Source organism: Haliotis cracherodii, unplaced genomic scaffold (genome assembly GCF_022045235.1).
Source record: "Haliotis cracherodii isolate W230 unplaced genomic scaffold, xgHalCrac1.p SCAF_5, whole genome shotgun sequence".
Classification (NCBI taxonomy): domain Eukaryota; kingdom Metazoa; phylum Mollusca; class Gastropoda; order Lepetellida; family Haliotidae; genus Haliotis; species Haliotis cracherodii.
In genome coordinates this window covers 62,253,323-62,272,545 of record NW_027266308.1, presented here as the reverse complement: position 1 = coordinate 62,272,545, position 19,223 = coordinate 62,253,323, and the positions used below count along the sequence as shown (strand labels likewise).

The window sequence follows — 19,223 nt, the reverse complement described above, 5'->3', positions numbered from 1 at the left end:
TTTTGAAAATGAAATTTCCTACTCCACCATTGTTTACCTTGAGCTTACATTACCTGTGATGGCACAATTTCATTCAAACTGTGGTTGATCAATCATTTGTTACCCCTCGCCTATATTATATTATAATTCACAACAAAACCTCTTCTTGTTTTGTTTTTTTATCGATCATGGAACTCGACCTATACTTTCTTTTCCCGCCCTGTTTATTTATTGTCTAACTTGAAAATTAGAATCTTTACGCACTTTAGGATTTTAGTGGTAGACGATTTGTGGCGTAAGCAAACCGCGCTCACACAATTATTTTCAGTATGATGATAGGTCGGCTCGCGTTAAGATATGAAAAAATGAATAACCATCACATACTACGAATGAACATGTAAAAACACATAAAAGTAATATAATCGATTCTTTTTAATGTTCAAATGTAATTTGTCATCATAGTTTTTTGAATGAAAGTCGAAAATGTATTGGTGAAACATAATAATAATATAAATATATCATAAAACATTACCAATATTTGTTACAAAAAGAATCTAACATGAACGGTCCCCAAAAGCTAGAAAAAACGTTAAAAAGCAGCTAATTGTCCACAATACGCAAACAGCAAGTCATCTGCGAACTTGTACAAACGCTATTTACAAGTCGTGAACTGATCGTAACATACGGCAATGGTGTGTATTTCGTGTAAGAGCTGATGAAATGGTACAAATATACTGTTCGACAAATACTGTAGATCTGCGGTACAACATGGATCGACTCTCAAATGTTGATATTGATATCAGCATGCCTGCTGAAGTCAAAGGGAGGTAAACCGTATATCATCGCTGGAGCCTAATCTGCTGCACCAGTCGATTCAAAAAGCAGTGCTTGATCTCAGTAAGCAAACTGGTATATATAACATAATCTGAACATGCTATCATTCAGTGTAACTGTTCTGTAATAAGATCGAGCATCTGTATCTAATAAACTAAAATTCAGTACCAAAGAAAAGTTTTATTTCCACAAGATAAAAATTTCAGTGTCCATGTAGGAATGATTTAGAAAGTGTCCTAGATCCGACATTTCACCTCCGAGTCCACAACTGGCTTCTGGGGCAGTGTGACAACGTGATCCCTCTCGTCCTGGTCGTTAATGATGACAGCCTCCGTTTTGATCTGGCGCAGTATACCTGGCGCCACGCAGTAAAACACCCTGTAACAGTATTGCTATACGTTAACATTTGTCACACTGTCAAGCAATGCAACACCCGGTAACAGTATTGCTATACGTTAACTTTTGTCAAGCAATAAAACGCCCTGTAACAGTATTGTTATACGTCAACATTTGTCATGCAATGCAACACCCTGTAACAGTATTGCTATACGTTAACATTTGTCACACTTTCAAGCAATGCAACACCCGGTAACAGTATTGCTATACGTTAACTTTTGTCAAGCAATAAAACGCCCTGTAACAGTATTGTTATACGTCAACATTTGTCATGCAATGCAACACCCTGTAACAGTATTGCTATACGTTAACATTTGTCACACTGTCAAGCAATGCAACACCCTGTGACAGTATTGCTATACGTTAACTTTTGTCAAGCAATGCAACACCCTGTAACAGTAGTGTTATACGTCAAGATTTGTCAAGCAATGCAACACCTTGTAACAGTATTGCTATACGTTAACATTTGTCAGAGTGTCAAGCTATTCAGCACCCTCTAACAGTATTGCTATACGTTAACACTTTCAAGCAATCAACATGTTTCACACTTTCATGCAATATACCCCACTGAAATAGGCATCCCAAGCATGGAAAGAACTTCTTGGAAAAGGAGGCGTGCAGGTTCTGATCTCAAGTGTAACTGTTACAGGATAGTGCCCTCTGTTTCTTTTCCTTACAAGTGATATTTTTATGAAACTGTGTCACAAAATGAAATAGTGCTTACAATGCATTAATGTTTATTATTATGAAAGGGGGATGCGCGTCCATACACACAACCTCTGGATCAACGTCAGAGAGTTTAATAATGTTTGTACATGTACTAAGTAAGTATAATGTTATAAAGTGTATAATGTACTAACACAAGTATGATGGCTGTCAGGACACGTGTTCCACCACACGTGAAATAGACGAAACCGCGCATCGTCTCCACGGTTGCATCATACACCGCTCCGTAAATTGCCAGCCCCGTCGTACTCGCCACCACTCCCGCCACAGTCAGTCCCGCAAACAAAGAACCTGGACGAATGAAACTTATATCAGTGTAACACATAACTCCAGTATCAACCGATTGGTTATCAATAGTATTATCCTGATTCTCAAATCAGGAGCCACAAATACCAATCACAACAAACACAAGAGTGTAAGACATAACTCCAGTATCAACCGATTGGTCATCAATAGTATTATTCCGATTCTCAAATCGGGAGCAACAAATACCAATCACAACAAACACAAGAAGGGTGATTGTGAATATTAGAAATATGATAAGTAAATACTCACACAACTTCAACAAGGTCGATAATGAAATTGAAATAATTATGAATGATACACAGTAAACTACGGTTATAACGAACTCAAAGGGACCACTTATTTTAGTTCGTTATAACCGTAGTTCTTTATAAGCATATATACAGCATATATACAACAAATGGCCGGACTAAAAAATAAGTTTGTTATATCATACAGTTCGTTATAAGCGTGTTCGTCATAACCGTAGTTGAGGAATAACTTAAACATTCAAACAGTCAAGTTTCCCTTTTATGTCGAGCACTATTCCAGCAGCCTTTGTTGTCTACATTTCACAACTGTTGACGTACCAAGGATCAGGGTTGCAACATTCAAAACCTTAGTAAAAATTTCAAAAAGTTTTTTGGCAGACACGTGGATGACATTTCCAAATTTGACACATCAATGATTATACTTATGTTCGATGCAATTCCATATTTGGAATTGTAACATAATTATGTTCCCGTGTTTCTTTCAGGTGAACATTTGACTTGCCTTTGCATGTGTTTCTGAGGGTGCCAACGATGGGACAGGAACACATGGTATCATCACTTTTTCATAGTGATTCACAATCACAAGCTCCTGAAGTACTCGGGATTAAACGACGGATACTACAATATCACTGTGCACTGGATAAAGCCAGGCTTTGTCTGTTTGTTTTTAACGTCGCGCTCAGCAATATTCCAGCTTTATGACGGTGGTCTGTAAATAAGCGAATCTTGATCAGACAATCCAGTGATTGACATCATGAACGTCGAACTACCCATTTGGGATACGATGACATGCATCAACCAAGTCGGCGAACCTGACCACTCGATCCCTTCAGTCGCCCCGGCAATGATAAAGCCAGGACCTATCTAAATCACATAAGCTATCACAACGTTAATGAAAAATGATGAGCACTGTATAGTGAAATTTACGTAGCATGGGGGCGATCGGGTAGCCTAGTGGTTAAAGCGTTCGCTCGTCAGGCCGAAGACCCGGGTTCGATTCCCCACATGGGTACAATGTGTGAAGCCCATTTGTGGTGTCCCCCGCCGTGATATTGCTGGAATATTGCTAAAAGCGGTGTAAAACCATACTCACTGACTCACTTACGTAGTATGGTATTACACCACAAAAAGCAATATTCCAACCATATTATGGCGCATCATGTACACTTTAGCCATGAAGGGAATGGTGAGTCCTTACCCTGAATGTCTGCTGGGGCCATCCTGGACACAATCCCCCTGAGAACTGGCGACAAGGGAGCGGCTACTGCTGCCAGAACAGTTTCTGTAAGGCACAAGGACACACGCATTAGGGCTGGAACGAGTCCAAATTTACTACCCGGGTACCCACCCCACTATTACCCGACCCTACCTAAGTACCCGCTGTAGGTCTGAAGTAATGGGTACAAATGTCCCAATGGAACAGTTTAACCATAGCCCTGGCAAAATGTATTTAGATACACGTTTAAAACGATCTGGTCATGCATACACTGAAGTTGACTGAAGTTTTATCTCTGTTCACATTTATAAAGTCAGAAAGGAATGCGAATAATTTTTGCCACTAAACAATATATCACGTGACTAACCACGGGTCCGTGTAGTCGTGTGGATATCCGGGTCCTACACAGGAACCACCCGACCCGAGTTACCCGTCCCAGCCCTAACAGGATACAAAAAAAAAAATAGGGCAGTTGTAGGGTGCTTTCCACGAAGCTATCACTCACGCTTTACTCGCTTTGGGAGAAACATCATTTAATGAAACTTCAGGTCATGTTTAAAGTAGCACGAGTATAAGGAAGAACTATACAGCTATGTATAAATGGTATTTGTAACAATGTAAAAAGATTCCATACTATGTTTTTAACAAAATCGGAATGAGATGTTCTAAGGCATCACGGATGACATCAACATAACCATTACACCTGAACATTTCAAGACACATTGACCACTTATTCGGTCAATGGAACTGCGTTTGTTGTTTGTTGTTTAACACCGCACACAGCAATATTCCAGCTATATGACGGCGATCTGTAAATAATCGAGTTTGGACCAAACAATCCAGTGACTGACGTCATGAGCATCGATTCATGTAATTGGGATCGATGACATGAGTAGTTATAGCCCGTACCCTGGTAACCAAGCCAGCAGGAGTTATCTCCCCTACCGGAAAGACCGCCATCTTGGATTGGCAAGAGGGGCATGCTGGGTCATGCTTGCGCATCCAAGATGGCACGTCCGTTTCCGGGAGGGCGTGCGCATGCCTTCAAGATGCCGTCACGTCCGGTTCCGGAGAGGCGTGCGCCACATCCGGTTCCGGGGAGGAGGAGGACATGAGAAGTACTCGTAAAATCCTCCACTTCAATATTAAAATAAGCGCAAGTAAAATCCTGTACTTCCATTAAAAAAGCGCAAAAAAAAGGAGGTGGTGAGGGAGGGAGGGAGGAGGAGGGAGGGAGGAGGAAGAGGAGGGAGGGAGGGGAGAGAGAGGGAGGGAGGAGGGAGGGAGGAGGGAGGGAGGAGGAGGGAGGAGGAGGGAGGGGGAGGGAGGGAGGAGGAGGGAGGGGGAGGGAGGGGGAGGGAGGGAGGAGGAGGAGGGGGAGAGGGAGGAGAAGGAGGAGGAGGAGGAGGAGGGAGGGAGGAGGAAGAAGAGGAGGGAGGGGAGAGGGAGTGAGGGAGGAGGAGAAGGAGGAGGAGGGGGAGGGAGGGGAGGGAGGGAGGAGGGAGGGGGGGAGGAGGAGGAGGAGTTAGAGGAGGATGAGTTTTGTTGTGGTTGGTAGGCAAAGCAATGATGAAAGTGTTCTTTAGGGAGAGTGGGCCCCTCCTCCTCCTCCTCCCTCCCCTCCCTCCCTCCCTCCCTCCCTCCTCCTCCTCCTCCCTTTCCTCCCTCTCTCCTTCTCCTCCTCCCCCTCCTCCTCCTGCTCCTCCTCCTCCCTCCTCCCTCCCTCCCTCCCTCCTTTTCCTCCTCCTCCCTCCCTCCTCCTCCCTCCCCCCCTCCACAACTACCACCACCACCACCACCACCACCTCCTTTTTTTGCGCTATTCTAATGGAAGTGGAGGATTTTTCGTGCGCTTCTTTTAATTTGAAGTGGAGTATTTTACTAGCGCTTCTGATGTCCTCCTACTCCCCAGGGCCGGATGTGGCGCCCTCTTGGAGGCGCACGCCTCCCCGGAACCGGACGTGACGCCCTCCCGGAATCGGCCATGACGCCATCTTGGAAGCGCACGCATGACCCAGCATGCCCCTCTTCGCCAATCCAAGATGACGGCACTTCCGGTAGGGGAAAATTACTCCTGCTTGCTTACCAGGGTACGGGCTATACCTACTGACATGCATCAACCAAGTCAGCGAGCCTGACCACCCAATCCCGTTAGTTGCCTCTTACGACAAGCATAATCACCTTTTACGGCAAGCATGGTATGCTGAAGACCTCTTTAAACGCGGTTCTCCACGGGTTCACATGACTACGTGTCACCTGAATGTTAACAGCTTTGCTGAAAGCAACTAGCACTAATACGTTGCTGGAACTTAAAAACACAGAGTACTCACGTGCATATATCATGTAATCAGTGTAGGCGAGGCCGTGAAGAACGTCGGATCCCCCTCTCACCAGTGCCGACAAAATGGCGATCATCTCGTCCCCTGTGCACATGTGAAACAGCTTGATCACACCAACAGTCAGGAACTGATACAGTAGCATAGCCGCCATATTGACGTAGCCAATCATCTCTGGCCCCCAGCAAAACGGTTGATTAAGAAGCAGCATATAATCTATGGATCCGGTGCCAGAATTACCTACATATGTGATGAAGAACGCTATGAACGCTATCCAAAACAATGACCTCTTCCTGCCAAAATCTTTGGAGAAATAGAATCCAAATACGTTCTTAATAGCTTTAGTTGGTGCAATGCAAGGCGACTGTTTCTTTTCAAGAGGAACGGTCTCAGGAAGTATAACAATAACGAAGAAGACTGTGAGAAATACAAGAGCTGCTGTCACAAAGGATGGCCATGCAAAGCCCATATATTGGATAAAGTATCCAGTTCCGGCTTGAGAAAGAGCAGCAGCGAAGTATGTAGTAAAGTCAACAGCAGCCATTCCAATCGTCCTGGATGCTTTAGGTGGTGTGTTGTCCGCGGTATATACATAGCTGGCCAGACTTACACCATTATATCCGCCCGTGATTCCGGTGATGGCTTCTCCAATATACATGTATCGCAGGTCCATGTCCCAGCACATGACAGCTGTACACAGCGCATTGCGAATACCTTCGCCCATCAATGGAATCACAAACAGTATTCGTCGCCCGATATAATCGGAGTGCGAACCAAGCAGTATGCAGCTTATGATACACATCGGTGTGCTGATGTAGCCAAACATTACCGTTATGTTGTTGCTCATTTCTTCAGCTTGAACATGAATCAGGTATGCAGGATCTGATTTGTTGACAAGACATTTTGACGTTACGTTGTTGGAGGAAGTATCTGTCCCATTGTCCACTAGCTCGCTTAAATAACGCTGATATAGATACTGGGTGAGAACAGGACTCCTCATATTAACAGACAAGTGATAGGTCAGGAACACTATGTTAGCCTTGAGGAGATTTCCCAACTTGGATCTGTCTTCTGACTCTTTCCTAAGATGAAGCAGCGGCGTTGACTCCATACTGACAGCAGGCAAGGTTATTCACACAACCAACCACTTCTCTGTGTGGGAAATGACCATAGGTTATCGTTTTGTCTGTAATCTGTGCCTACACAGTTACGTGTATGGATAGATACAGATATCAAAGTTACTAGGTCGGGATGAGTAATGGACAACTATGCTTATACGCTCGCAATCATTCGTGAGTGAGCTAGTGAGTGAACGTTGAACAACGCACTTTACAATATTGCGGTTATGTTAATGCAGCTTGTGAGGATTCGAATCTGGACCAGACAGACCATCTAGTCAGTATTGGCACAAATGAGGTTTTCTGCGCTAAGGTATTCCTCCCATGGACTTCAGTACAGTACAACTTACTGGTGGTAAGCAACAACTGTGTGGTCCATGTGGATGCAGTTTATGTCCTGGTTGTCACGTGACCCGATGGATTGTATTATTGCACATGCAACCTACGGCCGTGCCCCGTGAGGACTATATTATTTACAGATTGTCCGGATATAACGGTAATATTGCTGACGTTAAACAACTCTCACTCATTCAATCACTTAACTCAAGTTTTAGAGATCGTAAACGATGGATGGTGATTTAGTGCATAAAACATACACACACCAAACATACACACACCAAAAATAAACACACACCACACCACAAGTACAAACACACACGCCAGACATACATACACACGCCGCACAAACACCCACACCACACGCACATACACACACGCGCACGCACGCACGCACGCACGCACGCACGCACGCACGCACGCACGCACGCACGCACGCACACACACACACACACACACACACACCGCACACACACACACACCGCACGCACGCGCGTGCACACACACACCGCAAAAACAAAGAAACACACTCACACTTACTCACACACACACACACTTACTTTTAGAGGCAAGCTTGTTTGTCTGTCACAGCTGTCCACTGATGCTACTTATGATATCAGGTTGCTGCAGGGACAATGGCCGACAATGGCGGACAATGGCCGTGTCTACATCCGTAGGGAACGTCTTATGCGGGCTCCTTACCTAATTCTGGAAATAGTTCTGCTCATTTTGGGTTTTCTTCTTTCTTCTTACCTTTGTTTATCCAACGAACCAGGTTCTTGTCACGTTTATACTTTCAACTTGTTACATTGTGGTGGTAACGTTAGTCCTGCACCATGACTGTGGAATATATTTATTTTATGAGAAAAACAACAATCTAGAAACGCATACGAAAGCAAGTCTAGTCAGCTCTGGCTAGCTCTATTCCACAGTCTATGAAATCAGCATTAACATTTTTTTTTAAAATGTTAGTCAAGAAGGATTTTGTGTAATATAAGATTTCAAAGACTTAATGTAAGTCTATGTGAATTGTGTGATAGAAAAGAACGTGACATGGTTTTCTATCTATGAAAGAATATGAATAAACTATATATAACAGCTTCAAAATATATATTATTTTAATACCGCCACCTAGACATGCACTCACATTATGATTGACCCGTGGAGGTCTTCAGCAACCCATGCTTGCCGTAAAAGGCGACTATGACTGTTGTAAGAGGGCGACCAACGGGATCGGGTGGTCAGGCTGGCTGACTTGGTTAATGCATGTCATCGTATTCCAATTTCGTGGATCTGTGCTCATGATGTCAATCACTGAAATTGACTCAATTATTTACAGACCTCGTCATATAGCTGGAACAGAAAAAAACATTATGATAATTGCAGACACCAGTTGGAATCCCGCACAGACGAAGAAGGCGAAACCACGGAGTATCTCCATAGTGGCAGTTAGATTTTTAGTAAATTTATTGTAGATATTTAATTTAATATCATAGATACAAATATGAAATTTTGGATTTCGATAGTCACATGTTGTCGTTATACAAAGGCATTGGAAACTGTTCATTGTCATGTCACATAAGGTCACAAGGTAGCGCTGAACTCTTTATCTCGTGTGACCGTCCCGGGCTGTGTGCGGTGGGGCGTTGTCCTGTTGAAACAGCTCCCTCTGGCGGTCAATGTTTGGAAGAAGGGGAGGTTGAAGAATTTGATTCATGTAGCGATTTGCTGTCAAATTTCCCTGAACCACAACCAAGTCAGATCTCGTGGTGTAGGATAAGGCCCACCACACCTTGACACTACTGTCACCGAATTTGTCGAATTCACGTACACAATGTGGGGAAAAACGCTCATTTCGATGACGATAAACACGTTGTCTTCCATCTCGCCGGTGAAGAAGAAATCTTGATTCATCGCTGAACCACACTCGTCTCCAGTTTCTCAAATTCCAAGGCTGTAAAATATGGCACCAACACAAGCGTCGCTGTCGATGGATCAGTTGCAAAACAGTCACATAACTGGTCTTCTTGGTCGGATTGAAGCCTCGCAAAGATGGTTCCTGATAGTCTTGTCCCATACCCTCCTCAAACCAGGAATGCGTCCTGCAGTCTCCGTGGCTGCGGCATTGCCATAACGTAGGTGGAACAGTCGAATGTAGCGATCCTGTACAGGGGTGGTAACTCTTGGTCGGTCGGTTCTCGGACGGTCTGCAATGGAATTGAACTGTGTGTATCGGTCCCAAAAGCGGCAAATGGTGCTGTAGTGGACGTTGACAAACGAAGACTGCGATTCCCCTTTTTGGATACGTCGTATGGCGATGTTCCGATCGGCAGCGCTGAATCTCGGCATTTTCGAACTTGAAAAATGTTGACAATTGAATCACAAATTATTGGCTCATGCTAGCCTGTTTATAGCCATTACCAAGAGTTACGAATGCCATAACTTGCACGTGCATTTTGCTTTACTGTTTAACCTCCATGACATTTTTTAACACAGGTGAAAACAATGTCGTTTAAGACATTGAAAATCGACAAGGGCAGCGTTTTGACGCACCGTTTGTCGAATATCAGGCCACCAACATTTTCAAAAAACATATATCCAATTTATATAACGGATGTTTTGTGTAGTCAGGTTCAACGAACTACATACTACCTGTGCGTTTCTTTTTTTGACGAGTGTACATGCATTTGGTGAGTTGAGGTGAGGTGAAATGGGGTTTAACGTCGCGTCGAAGATTATTGCACTTATATAGCGACGTGCATGCACGTGTGTGGTCGTTCTGACGTGACTCGTAATGGTATGTCCTCAGATCTATGTTTAGTGGCAGCGAGAACATAGATCTGATTTGAATGAGATTGATATATATCATGTGTTTCAGTTTGCAGGGTTACTGTTACAGACCTTCCAAACTGCATTAATGAAGGTTATCACGAACAATAGGGTCTACACATGGTGGCTATAAGATCAGAGTAATTGTGAGAATTTAAAACCAATAGTTCAGTTAATCACATACTGCATCATCACCTCAAGTTGATAATAATGTTAAAATTAAAATGGTATGTAGACTTAAATTTTAATACTCTGGAATAGGAAGTGTTTATTTTTCTTGTTTTCTTTAAATCAATTGAAGGTGACATTGCTGTTAATACATGGTTTGTATACAAGGAAATAAAAAAACACATCCGCATTTGACTTATCAGTGACTAAAATGATGTCCAATGAAATGTGTGTGTGGCGAGTGTCATTTCGTGAAAACCTGGTTTCATCTCTGTTTGAAACTTACTGATAAGTTCATACTATCTCCGTTAGACATAAAGGGAAAGACGACTATTGGAAGTTGACGTCATACTTCTTGTCATACTGTCTTGTCCCAATCATATCGTATGTTATCTGAAAGCTATTTAATCTGTTATCATCACATTGAACTTAAAGAATTATGCTAATGTGCATAGCCATACACGAGGGTTCAGCTGAAATCGAATGATGTCTATCATGGCCAGGTGCCTCTAAATAGGGCTGGACCACCTCCTGGATAGAACGTGGTTTTAGTCTTGCTGTGTCAGCAACATACAGGTCAGCAATGTGTTTCGCTTATCTGGAACGTCTTACAACTTCATCACTCACAGCGTTCCTGCCACTTCAAGCCTACACTACGTGATAGAACTGAAATTCTTTTCAGAGTAGCGCTAACCCAACTCATGCACGACAATGAGAATCAGGGTTGAATGAAGACATGGGTTATGTTGCATACCTGTCTTACCATGAGGAAACTTATGTGGGCGTGGCATACCTGTCTTATCATGAGGAAACGTATGCATTTACTTTATCGAGTTGCCTCTGTTTGCATTATGCATAGCATTCAATAAATCAGTCTGGATGACTTCCTTTTGCACTGACGTCTCTTATGTCAATTTGTGTACAAATAGGTTTATCCGCGTGCTTGTGTCAAAGATTAGGACAACACCATAAACCCATAAACAAACACACGGCACAATTTAGAAGGCGGATCAATTCAATACAAACACGGGGCATTATAAAGCATTTGAAATCTTTGTTTATTACAGTAAACTACGTTTATAACAAACAAGCTTATGACGAACATATTTTTTGGTCCCGGCCATTTGCTGTATATATGCATATAACGAACTGCGGTTATTACGAACTAAAATTAGTGGTCCCTTTGAGTTCGTTATAACCGTAGTTTACTGTATTTAGGAAATATGCTGATCAAGTCTAATGACTATGACATTTATTAAACAGACGTGACCAAGCGACATTTTTCATATCAGAGGATTTGTGTTATCACGTCAGCAAAATGTTTTTATGTTAGCCACTGTGTGCCCCATTCTGCACTTTGGTCCTCAATTACCAAGTGCATCAATTGTGGCATGTCAAGTGTGATACAGTGTCTCGCGAGTCATGTCAAGAACTTGATAATACGGATAACGACCATCGAGTTCAAGGAACAGTGTTTACATCATCAACGAACAGTGTTGACCGTTTGAAACCATGTCAAATAGCCTAGACATGTTCTTGTATAAGGATTAAAGTGAGTGAGTGAGTTGGGTTTAACGCCGCTTTTAACAGTATTACAGTTATATAACGGCGTGTCAGCTTAATGTGGGAGGAAAGCCCGAAGTGATGCAGGTCTCAGACGTCTACCAGTTTGGTGAAACCCACGAGCACGGGTATGGTGTTGACAAACCCAGAAACATAATCGCAGGGGAACCGGGATTCGAACCCACAATCATAGGTTTCTGGCGTGCCCAAGGGACGCAACTCTGCACAGCGAATCGCGGTGCCTTAGACGACTGGGCCACCCGTGCCCCCTAAGATTAGAGGAGATACTTTGACCTCAGTTACCACTGTTAGTATACAATATAATGTCCTATATTGTTTAACGTCGCACTCGGTATTCACGTCATGACTAAGATACGTGTCATGCATTTCCTTGTTCCTGCAGCTAAATTCCCTAAGTGATTTTGACGCACAGACAATACATATCAATATCACAACTAAATACACTGTTCATGTCATTTATCATCTTTCAATAAAGTGTGTAAACTTGTAAATCTGTTTTGGTCACCCTCTCCCTCATTGGCCTGTGTCGGTAAAGACGTCACTCTTAGAAACACATGAATACAAAAGAAAATAGAACCCCTGTACAGACACGTTCATGTAACAAAAAATATCGAAGCTTCTGTCGCATCCTTTCATTGTCGGGCTGGTGCGGTAGCCTGGTGGTTAAAGCGTTCGCTCGTCACGCCGAAGCCCCGGTTTCGATTCCCGACATGGGTACAATGTGTGAAGCCCATTTCTGCTGTCCCCCGCCGCGATATTGCTGGAATATTGCTAAAAGCGGCATAAAACCTCACTCACTCACTCCCCTTCATTTTGCGTGGTAACATTGAAAACATGATTGTCAGGAATGGCACCTAAATGTGATGTTTAACATGTGTTATGTTGATATGTACGGGCGATGAGATGTATGGACATTGGTGCCAGTAAAGCAAATGCTAGTGACAGTATGCTGCAGTGTTTCTATTTGTGCGGTAGTCCTAGAATCGCCCTGTGGTTGCTAAAAAGGATGCATTCTTGTATATACTATGTTTTACGTCGTCAAACTCATCGTGGTCATAACATACCGACTTATTCCCCAACGTCGACAACCAACCTGGTACCTCCCATTCCTCACAATAATACCTAAATCGTTTCCTGTCCCTATTCCTTCATCCCTCCACCGTCACTTCCACCCTCAAACCCCAATATCGTCTTGCTCATATTCCTTCATCCATCCACCGTCCCCCCTGATCACTTCCACCCTCAAACCCCAATTTTGTTCTTGCTCATATTCCTTCATCCATCCACCGTCCCCCCTCACTACCACCCTCAACCCCCAATCTTGACTTGCTCATATTCCTTCAATATATCAACACTATGTACAACATCTTTAAGAATGTTAATAAAATACACAAGCTTTAAAACATGTACCCGTATTTAAAAAATGACGACCCTCTGAATACAGGGGGATTAAGTTTGGTGCTTCCGTGAAATTCTCACAATTTTCGATTATCTGTTCCTTTTCTCGCAATATCGATTGTCATATCTCTCCCACTTTTGGATGCGATCATTGCGTTTCTTTGTGTTGCCTTGCTTCATCTATGCGGAACAATTCACAATACACTTCCCTCTCCAAAATTACGTCGTCAAACTTACGACGTCATGAAGTTGCGAGCGCATGTTAGAATCTCCAGAAAGGACGTCATGACAATGTTTTATCATGAAATATACCACATTGTTCTTCATGGTCCTTTTCGATTTATCGCGTAGCTGTCTTATATTGGGCTATCAATGTCCAGTTACAACTTTTTAGTGCAAGTTATAATCGGAAGACATTCAACACAAAATACATTGACCTCAAAACATTGTTCTCACGGCGCTGCCCATGACTCATTCTCAGGGATGTTGGCGGACATGGCCATGGGGTTCATCCTCCGTTGCTTAAATGTTGTACTGGAAGCTCCGTTCCCATAGTTTTAACTGTACAGACACAAGGCATTCCTTGAACTGGAACAAGTAGAGTCATTCTGGAATAAAGAAAAAATATTAGAATCAAGTCGGTACGGGTCTATGATGTCAAGAGTTACTTTTCAGTTCATATTTCGCTGTATTTCCATACAACTCGGGGGCACGGGTGGCCCAGTCGTTGCGATTCGCTGTGCAGATTTGCGTCCCTTGGGCACGCCAGAAGCCTATGATTGTGGGTTCGAATCCGGTTGGCCCCGATTATGTTTCTAGGTTTGTCAGCATCATACCAATGCTCGTGGTTTTCACCACTTAAGTGGTAAACATCTGAGACCTGCATCACTTCGGGCTTTCCTCCCACATTAATCTGACACGCCGTGATATTACTGGAATACTTTTAAAAGCGGCGTTAAACCCAGCTCACTCACTCACTCCACACAACACAGGGGCATGCTCAAAGCGCTACATTTTTATTACCCTGGTCAATGGATCAGTGTGCACTCGATTTTCATTCTCAGCTCCCCAGGGAGTATACAACCCATGCTGCCTGTGTTTAACATGTTACAAAAAAATATTGACAAGACAGCGTTTGTGTAAATCATTTGAAATGCATTTAACGTTTCGTCTCAAACCAACGGGTATTTTTACCTCTAAACTTTCGAATCTTCTTCTGCTGCTGTGGATGTGCTTGGTGTGGGCTCCTTGTTGTCCTGTATGTTGATGATCTCCGTCTGTTGCATGTACCCCATCTTGCCGAGCACAGCGAACCCACTGCAACCAGAATTGACGATCATCACTCTGTTACTTCTACAGTAAACTACGGTTATAACGAACTCAAAGGGACTACTAATTTTAGTTCGTTATAACCGTAGTTCGTTATAAGCATATATACAGCATAACTACAGCATATAGTCGGGACTAAAAAGTTAGTTCGTTATATCCGTTAGTTCGTTATAAGCGTGTTCGTTATAACCGTAGTTCACTGTACTTTAACATTTTATTTTTCTGGTATATTATTCTTTTATTCAAAGAAATTCATTCAGTTCAGCTTGGTATTTTAAATATTTAACTTTTGTTCCTTTTTACGACATTTTTGGTATTTTTGTTTTTTTCCTGGTTAAAAAAATCCGTGTCAGAATGCTCAGAGTATCTTCCTGATTTTATAGTTACTTTCTGTCATTCAATTCCGCATGTTCTTCCAAGACAGACATGTTGAAAGGATTCAAAGGAAATCATTGAACATTTAAAAGGAATCGCTAAGGATTTATTATGGGAGTGGAATGTCCACAGTATTTGTAAGTTTTTATTTTGTTATTTATTTATTTCAAAATTTAGTTTTACTTTTTATTGTTTTGTTTGTTTGTTTACATTTTACTTATGACTGTTATTGTTTATTTATTTTAGCTTGTACCGGTTTAACTGTGTACAGAATATGGAATAAATTATTTACGACACACAACAGCTGTTACCACATACATGGAAACCCTTCACCGGGAACTCGTTCAGAACAATGTAATCAGTCGTTGAAGCTGAACGCTGCTTTTAAAGAATTTGCGCCATTAAATGACAGGGGTAATAAGGAGTATACTTCACACAAGGTATCCATGTGTGGAATCAAACCCATGCCGATGAGCGAACGCTTTAGCCACAGGTCTACCCTATCGCCCCTTGTTTACAGATTTAGAATGGAGTATTTGTATATATTTGTCCCTTTGTATATACATGCATGTAAACATTCACGCAAGAGTAGGGATCACGGGTGGCCCAGTCGTCTAAAGCGCCGTGTTTCGCTGTGCAGAGTTGCGTCTCTTGGGCACGCCAGAAACCTATGATTGTGGGTTCGAATCCCGGTTCCCCCCGATTATGTTTCTAGGTTTGTCAGCACCATACCCGTGCTCCAGGGTTTCACCGTAGTGGTAGACGTCTGAGACCCGCATCACTTCAGGCTTTCCTCCCACATTGAGCTGACACGCCGCGATATAACTGTAATACTGTTAAAAACGGCGTTAAACCCAATTCACTCACTCACTCACTCACTCACTCACGCAACAGTACCCGTCGAAAAGCGGGGCTTCTAGACTATTGGGGTTTCTTGATATGTTAATACATATCTTCCATGATATGATGTACTTATACAGCAGAGGAAATGCTTCTACATACATCAGACAGATGGTGGCCGTGCACTGAAGTCCCGCAGAAACAAGGTAGGTAACTCCCTTAAAGATGTCCAACGTATACTTGTAGATCTCGCTAAACATGGGCGTCCCAGTTATCGAGGTAATGATGTTGGCAATGGCTAAGCTTGAGAACACAGCACCTGAAAAAGTTTGTTTGTTTGTTCGTTATTTAACACCGCAATATTCCAGTTTTATTACGGCGCTATGTAAGATATCGAATCTGGACCAGACAATCCAGTCATTGACATCATGAACATCGATCCAAGCAACTGGGATACGATGACATGCATCAACCAAGTCAACGAGCCTGACCACCCGATCCCGCCTCTTTCGACAAGCATAGTCGCCTTTTGCGGCAAGCATGGGTTGGTGAAAACCTATTCTATCCCGGATCTTCAAGGGTCGCACCTGAAAGGAATTAAGCTCAAATATATTGCATGTTCTTTGCCAACCATATTTGAAAACGCATGCTTAGAATGGTCTTCAACTGGCCAAAAAGAGATACATACCTTGTCGATCAGCCCCGGCCATGCTCGATACCATGGATTTAATTATCGTCGAAACTGACAAATCAAATGCCGAAATGAAGGCCACTGAAATAAACAAATATAATATATTGTCAAAAAGAATGATAAAGTAAAATGTCCTTGCTGTAATAGATGTTATTTTCAGTGTCAACAATAATGTGTCCGTTGCTTTGTCATGAAACAGTGTGTGAATGAGCTAGGTTAAATGCCGCTTTTAACAGTATTCCAGTTATATCGCGGTGTGTCAGCTTAATGTGGGAGGAAAGCCCGAAGTGATGCAGGTCTCAGACGTTTACCACTTCGGTGAAAACCACGAACACGGGTATGGTGCTGACAAACCCAGAAACAAAATCCGTGCGAACCGGGATTCGAACCCACAATCATAGGTTTTCTGGTGTGCCCGAGGTACGCAACTCTACACAGCGAATCTGGGCGCCTTAGACGACTGGACCACCCGTGTCTCTGTGATGAAAGAGAGGTGTACCCCTTATATACTTGATTACTTTCAGTAGGTTTTTGTTTTGTGTGTGTGTGTGTGTGTGTGTGTGTGTGTGTGTGTGTGTGTGTGTGTGTGTGTGTGTGTGTGTGTGTTGTTGTTGTTGTTCTTTGTTTTTGTTGGGTTTTTTTTTTGGGGGGGGGTGGGGTGGAGGGGGGGGGGGGGTAGCGACATTGTGCCTAATTCAGTTTAGGTCTGGATGTCGTGGTATGTGTTCTATGGAACTTACACATTGTATCTATGTAATTAGGTAAACAATTAACTCTTAGATGGTTTATATATGAACATGTTTCAACTTTGCTAAAACCCTATAAAGGCAAGTAATAACCCTGTTCTCCCAACGGAGTGGCCAATAGTTTGTCATGCTCACCTCCATACATCATGAAGTTGTTATAGGCAAATGCCTTCAAAACAATTCCTCCTGTGTAGGCGATGTTGCTCCAAATTGCGATGAACCGATCGTTGAAGCAGCATTGAAACAGCTTCAAGAGAGGGAGTTTTATAACCTCAGCGAATATGGAGGATGCCGTGCTATAGTACCCCATCATCTCTGGGCTCCAACAGAAAGGGTAATTCATCTCCCATAGTGTACCAATGTTGCCAGTTTTTCCTGCAATTTCGTGGAGGAAATATGCAACCAATGCCAATGAAAACATTACTCGCAGTTTGACTGTACCTTCGAAAAAGTAAAAGCTGAACACGTTCCGCACAGCTTTAAGAGGAGTAAGAATTTTTCTCTCCTCGAGTTTCTTCTTCCGTAGTTTGGATGCGGCGGCTACCTTTCTCTTCCCCGGGAGGATGAAAACAACAGCCAGTATGTTGAGCAGTAGGATGGCTGCTGCAGTGAGGGAAGGAAGGACGAATCCTTGAAGTTGTATGTAGTAGCCCACGCCGGTGGACAATGCGGCCCCCGTCAGTGACTCGGTAATGGCTGTCACAAGAAGAGCAACGGTTCGAGACCCTTCAGGTGGCGTGTTGTCAGCAACGAATGCGCTGCATGCAATGGCGAAAATCTCAGATGTGCAAACACCAGTTAGAACTGCTGTTAGAAAAAATATTCTGATGTCAAGAGACCATTGTATGGTTATTGTCACTAGAATATAATCTATCAAATGTCCTATCAAGGGCAGCAGGAACAGCATCTTTCTTCCAAAATAATCCGAGTAGGCACCGAATAGAATGGTGCTGACCAGGGAAAACGCACAGCCGACCAAGGAAAAGTACATGTTCATCTGAGATGCAAGTTTTTGTGCTTCTTCTTGAAGAGAGTAGCCGCTGTTGCTATTAGAGTCGCTCTCATTACTGGAGGGTCTATAGCACTCAGTGGCGTTTAAGGTACTTGAATTGTGCCCTGACGGTAGTGTGCTGTTACCTAGCACTTCATCCAGGATTCGTCGATAAAGGTATTGTGAATATACAGGAGCGTGCATGTGGTTAGCAATGGTCCAGATGATCTGAATAATGTTCAGCAACACCAAATTCATTACCTGTACCTTGGCAGTGACCTTGCCTTTGTTCGCCTCTTTGTCCAGGAAAACCTCATCCTCACTTCCACCGCTCCTTTGTCTATTGAGGATCCTACAGATCTCATCTGGGTCTATCGCAGTCCTTTCATCAAGGCTTGTTTGGGGTCTTCGGCGTTTCCAGGTCTGAGTCCATCCATCATCACTATCATCTGATTCTGCCGAATGTCGGAGCGGTGGTGCCGACTTTGGTCTGACTCTAACATAGACATCCGCGACATCCCTTGCTCCTACACTGGCGATGCTATCGTCCCAGGATATCTGTCTACGACTGAGTGGATCGCAGTCTTCTGTGGACTCGGAGAATTGGATTTTACCGCCAGGAGTCCTTTCTAGATCTCTTCCCAGTAGGGGTGTCCTCTCGCCCATCTTTGCTGCTGCTGATGTGGGTATGTGTTACATCTACTACAGATGTGTTGTTCTGTTTATGTCAGGTATCATATAGCTGATATGATATGTCATATACGTCACATGTCCAGT

At 43.2% G+C, this 19,223-nt stretch overlaps 2 protein-coding genes across 2 annotated transcripts; both read right to left on the bottom strand.

Annotated features, from left to right (window-relative positions):
* Window positions 1–1,006: 1,006 nt before the first annotated feature.
* On the bottom strand, window positions 1,007–7,152 carry LOC139444177 (lysosomal proton-coupled steroid conjugate and bile acid symporter SLC46A3-like). Its single transcript, XM_071225074.1, has 4 exons — window positions 6,036–7,152; window positions 3,688–3,771; window positions 2,070–2,226; window positions 1,007–1,191 (listed from the first exon to the last, which is right to left on the bottom strand). Exons 1-4 carry the CDS (start codon window positions 7,150–7,152, stop codon window positions 1,050–1,052), a joined length of 1,500 nt encoding a protein of 499 aa, XP_071081175.1. The 3' UTR covers window positions 1,007–1,049.
* Window positions 7,153–14,018: 6,866 nt separating this feature from the next.
* Window positions 14,019–19,112, bottom strand: LOC139442056 (lysosomal proton-coupled steroid conjugate and bile acid symporter SLC46A3-like). The gene is made up of 5 exons (XM_071222841.1): window positions 17,591–19,112; window positions 16,707–16,790; window positions 16,181–16,337; window positions 14,669–14,791; window positions 14,019–14,082 (listed from the first exon to the last, which is right to left on the bottom strand). Exons 1-4 carry the CDS (start codon window positions 19,110–19,112, stop codon window positions 14,671–14,673), a joined length of 1,884 nt encoding a protein of 627 aa, XP_071078942.1. The 3' UTR covers window positions 14,019–14,082; window positions 14,669–14,670.
* Between the last annotated feature and the right edge of the window lie 111 nt (window positions 19,113–19,223).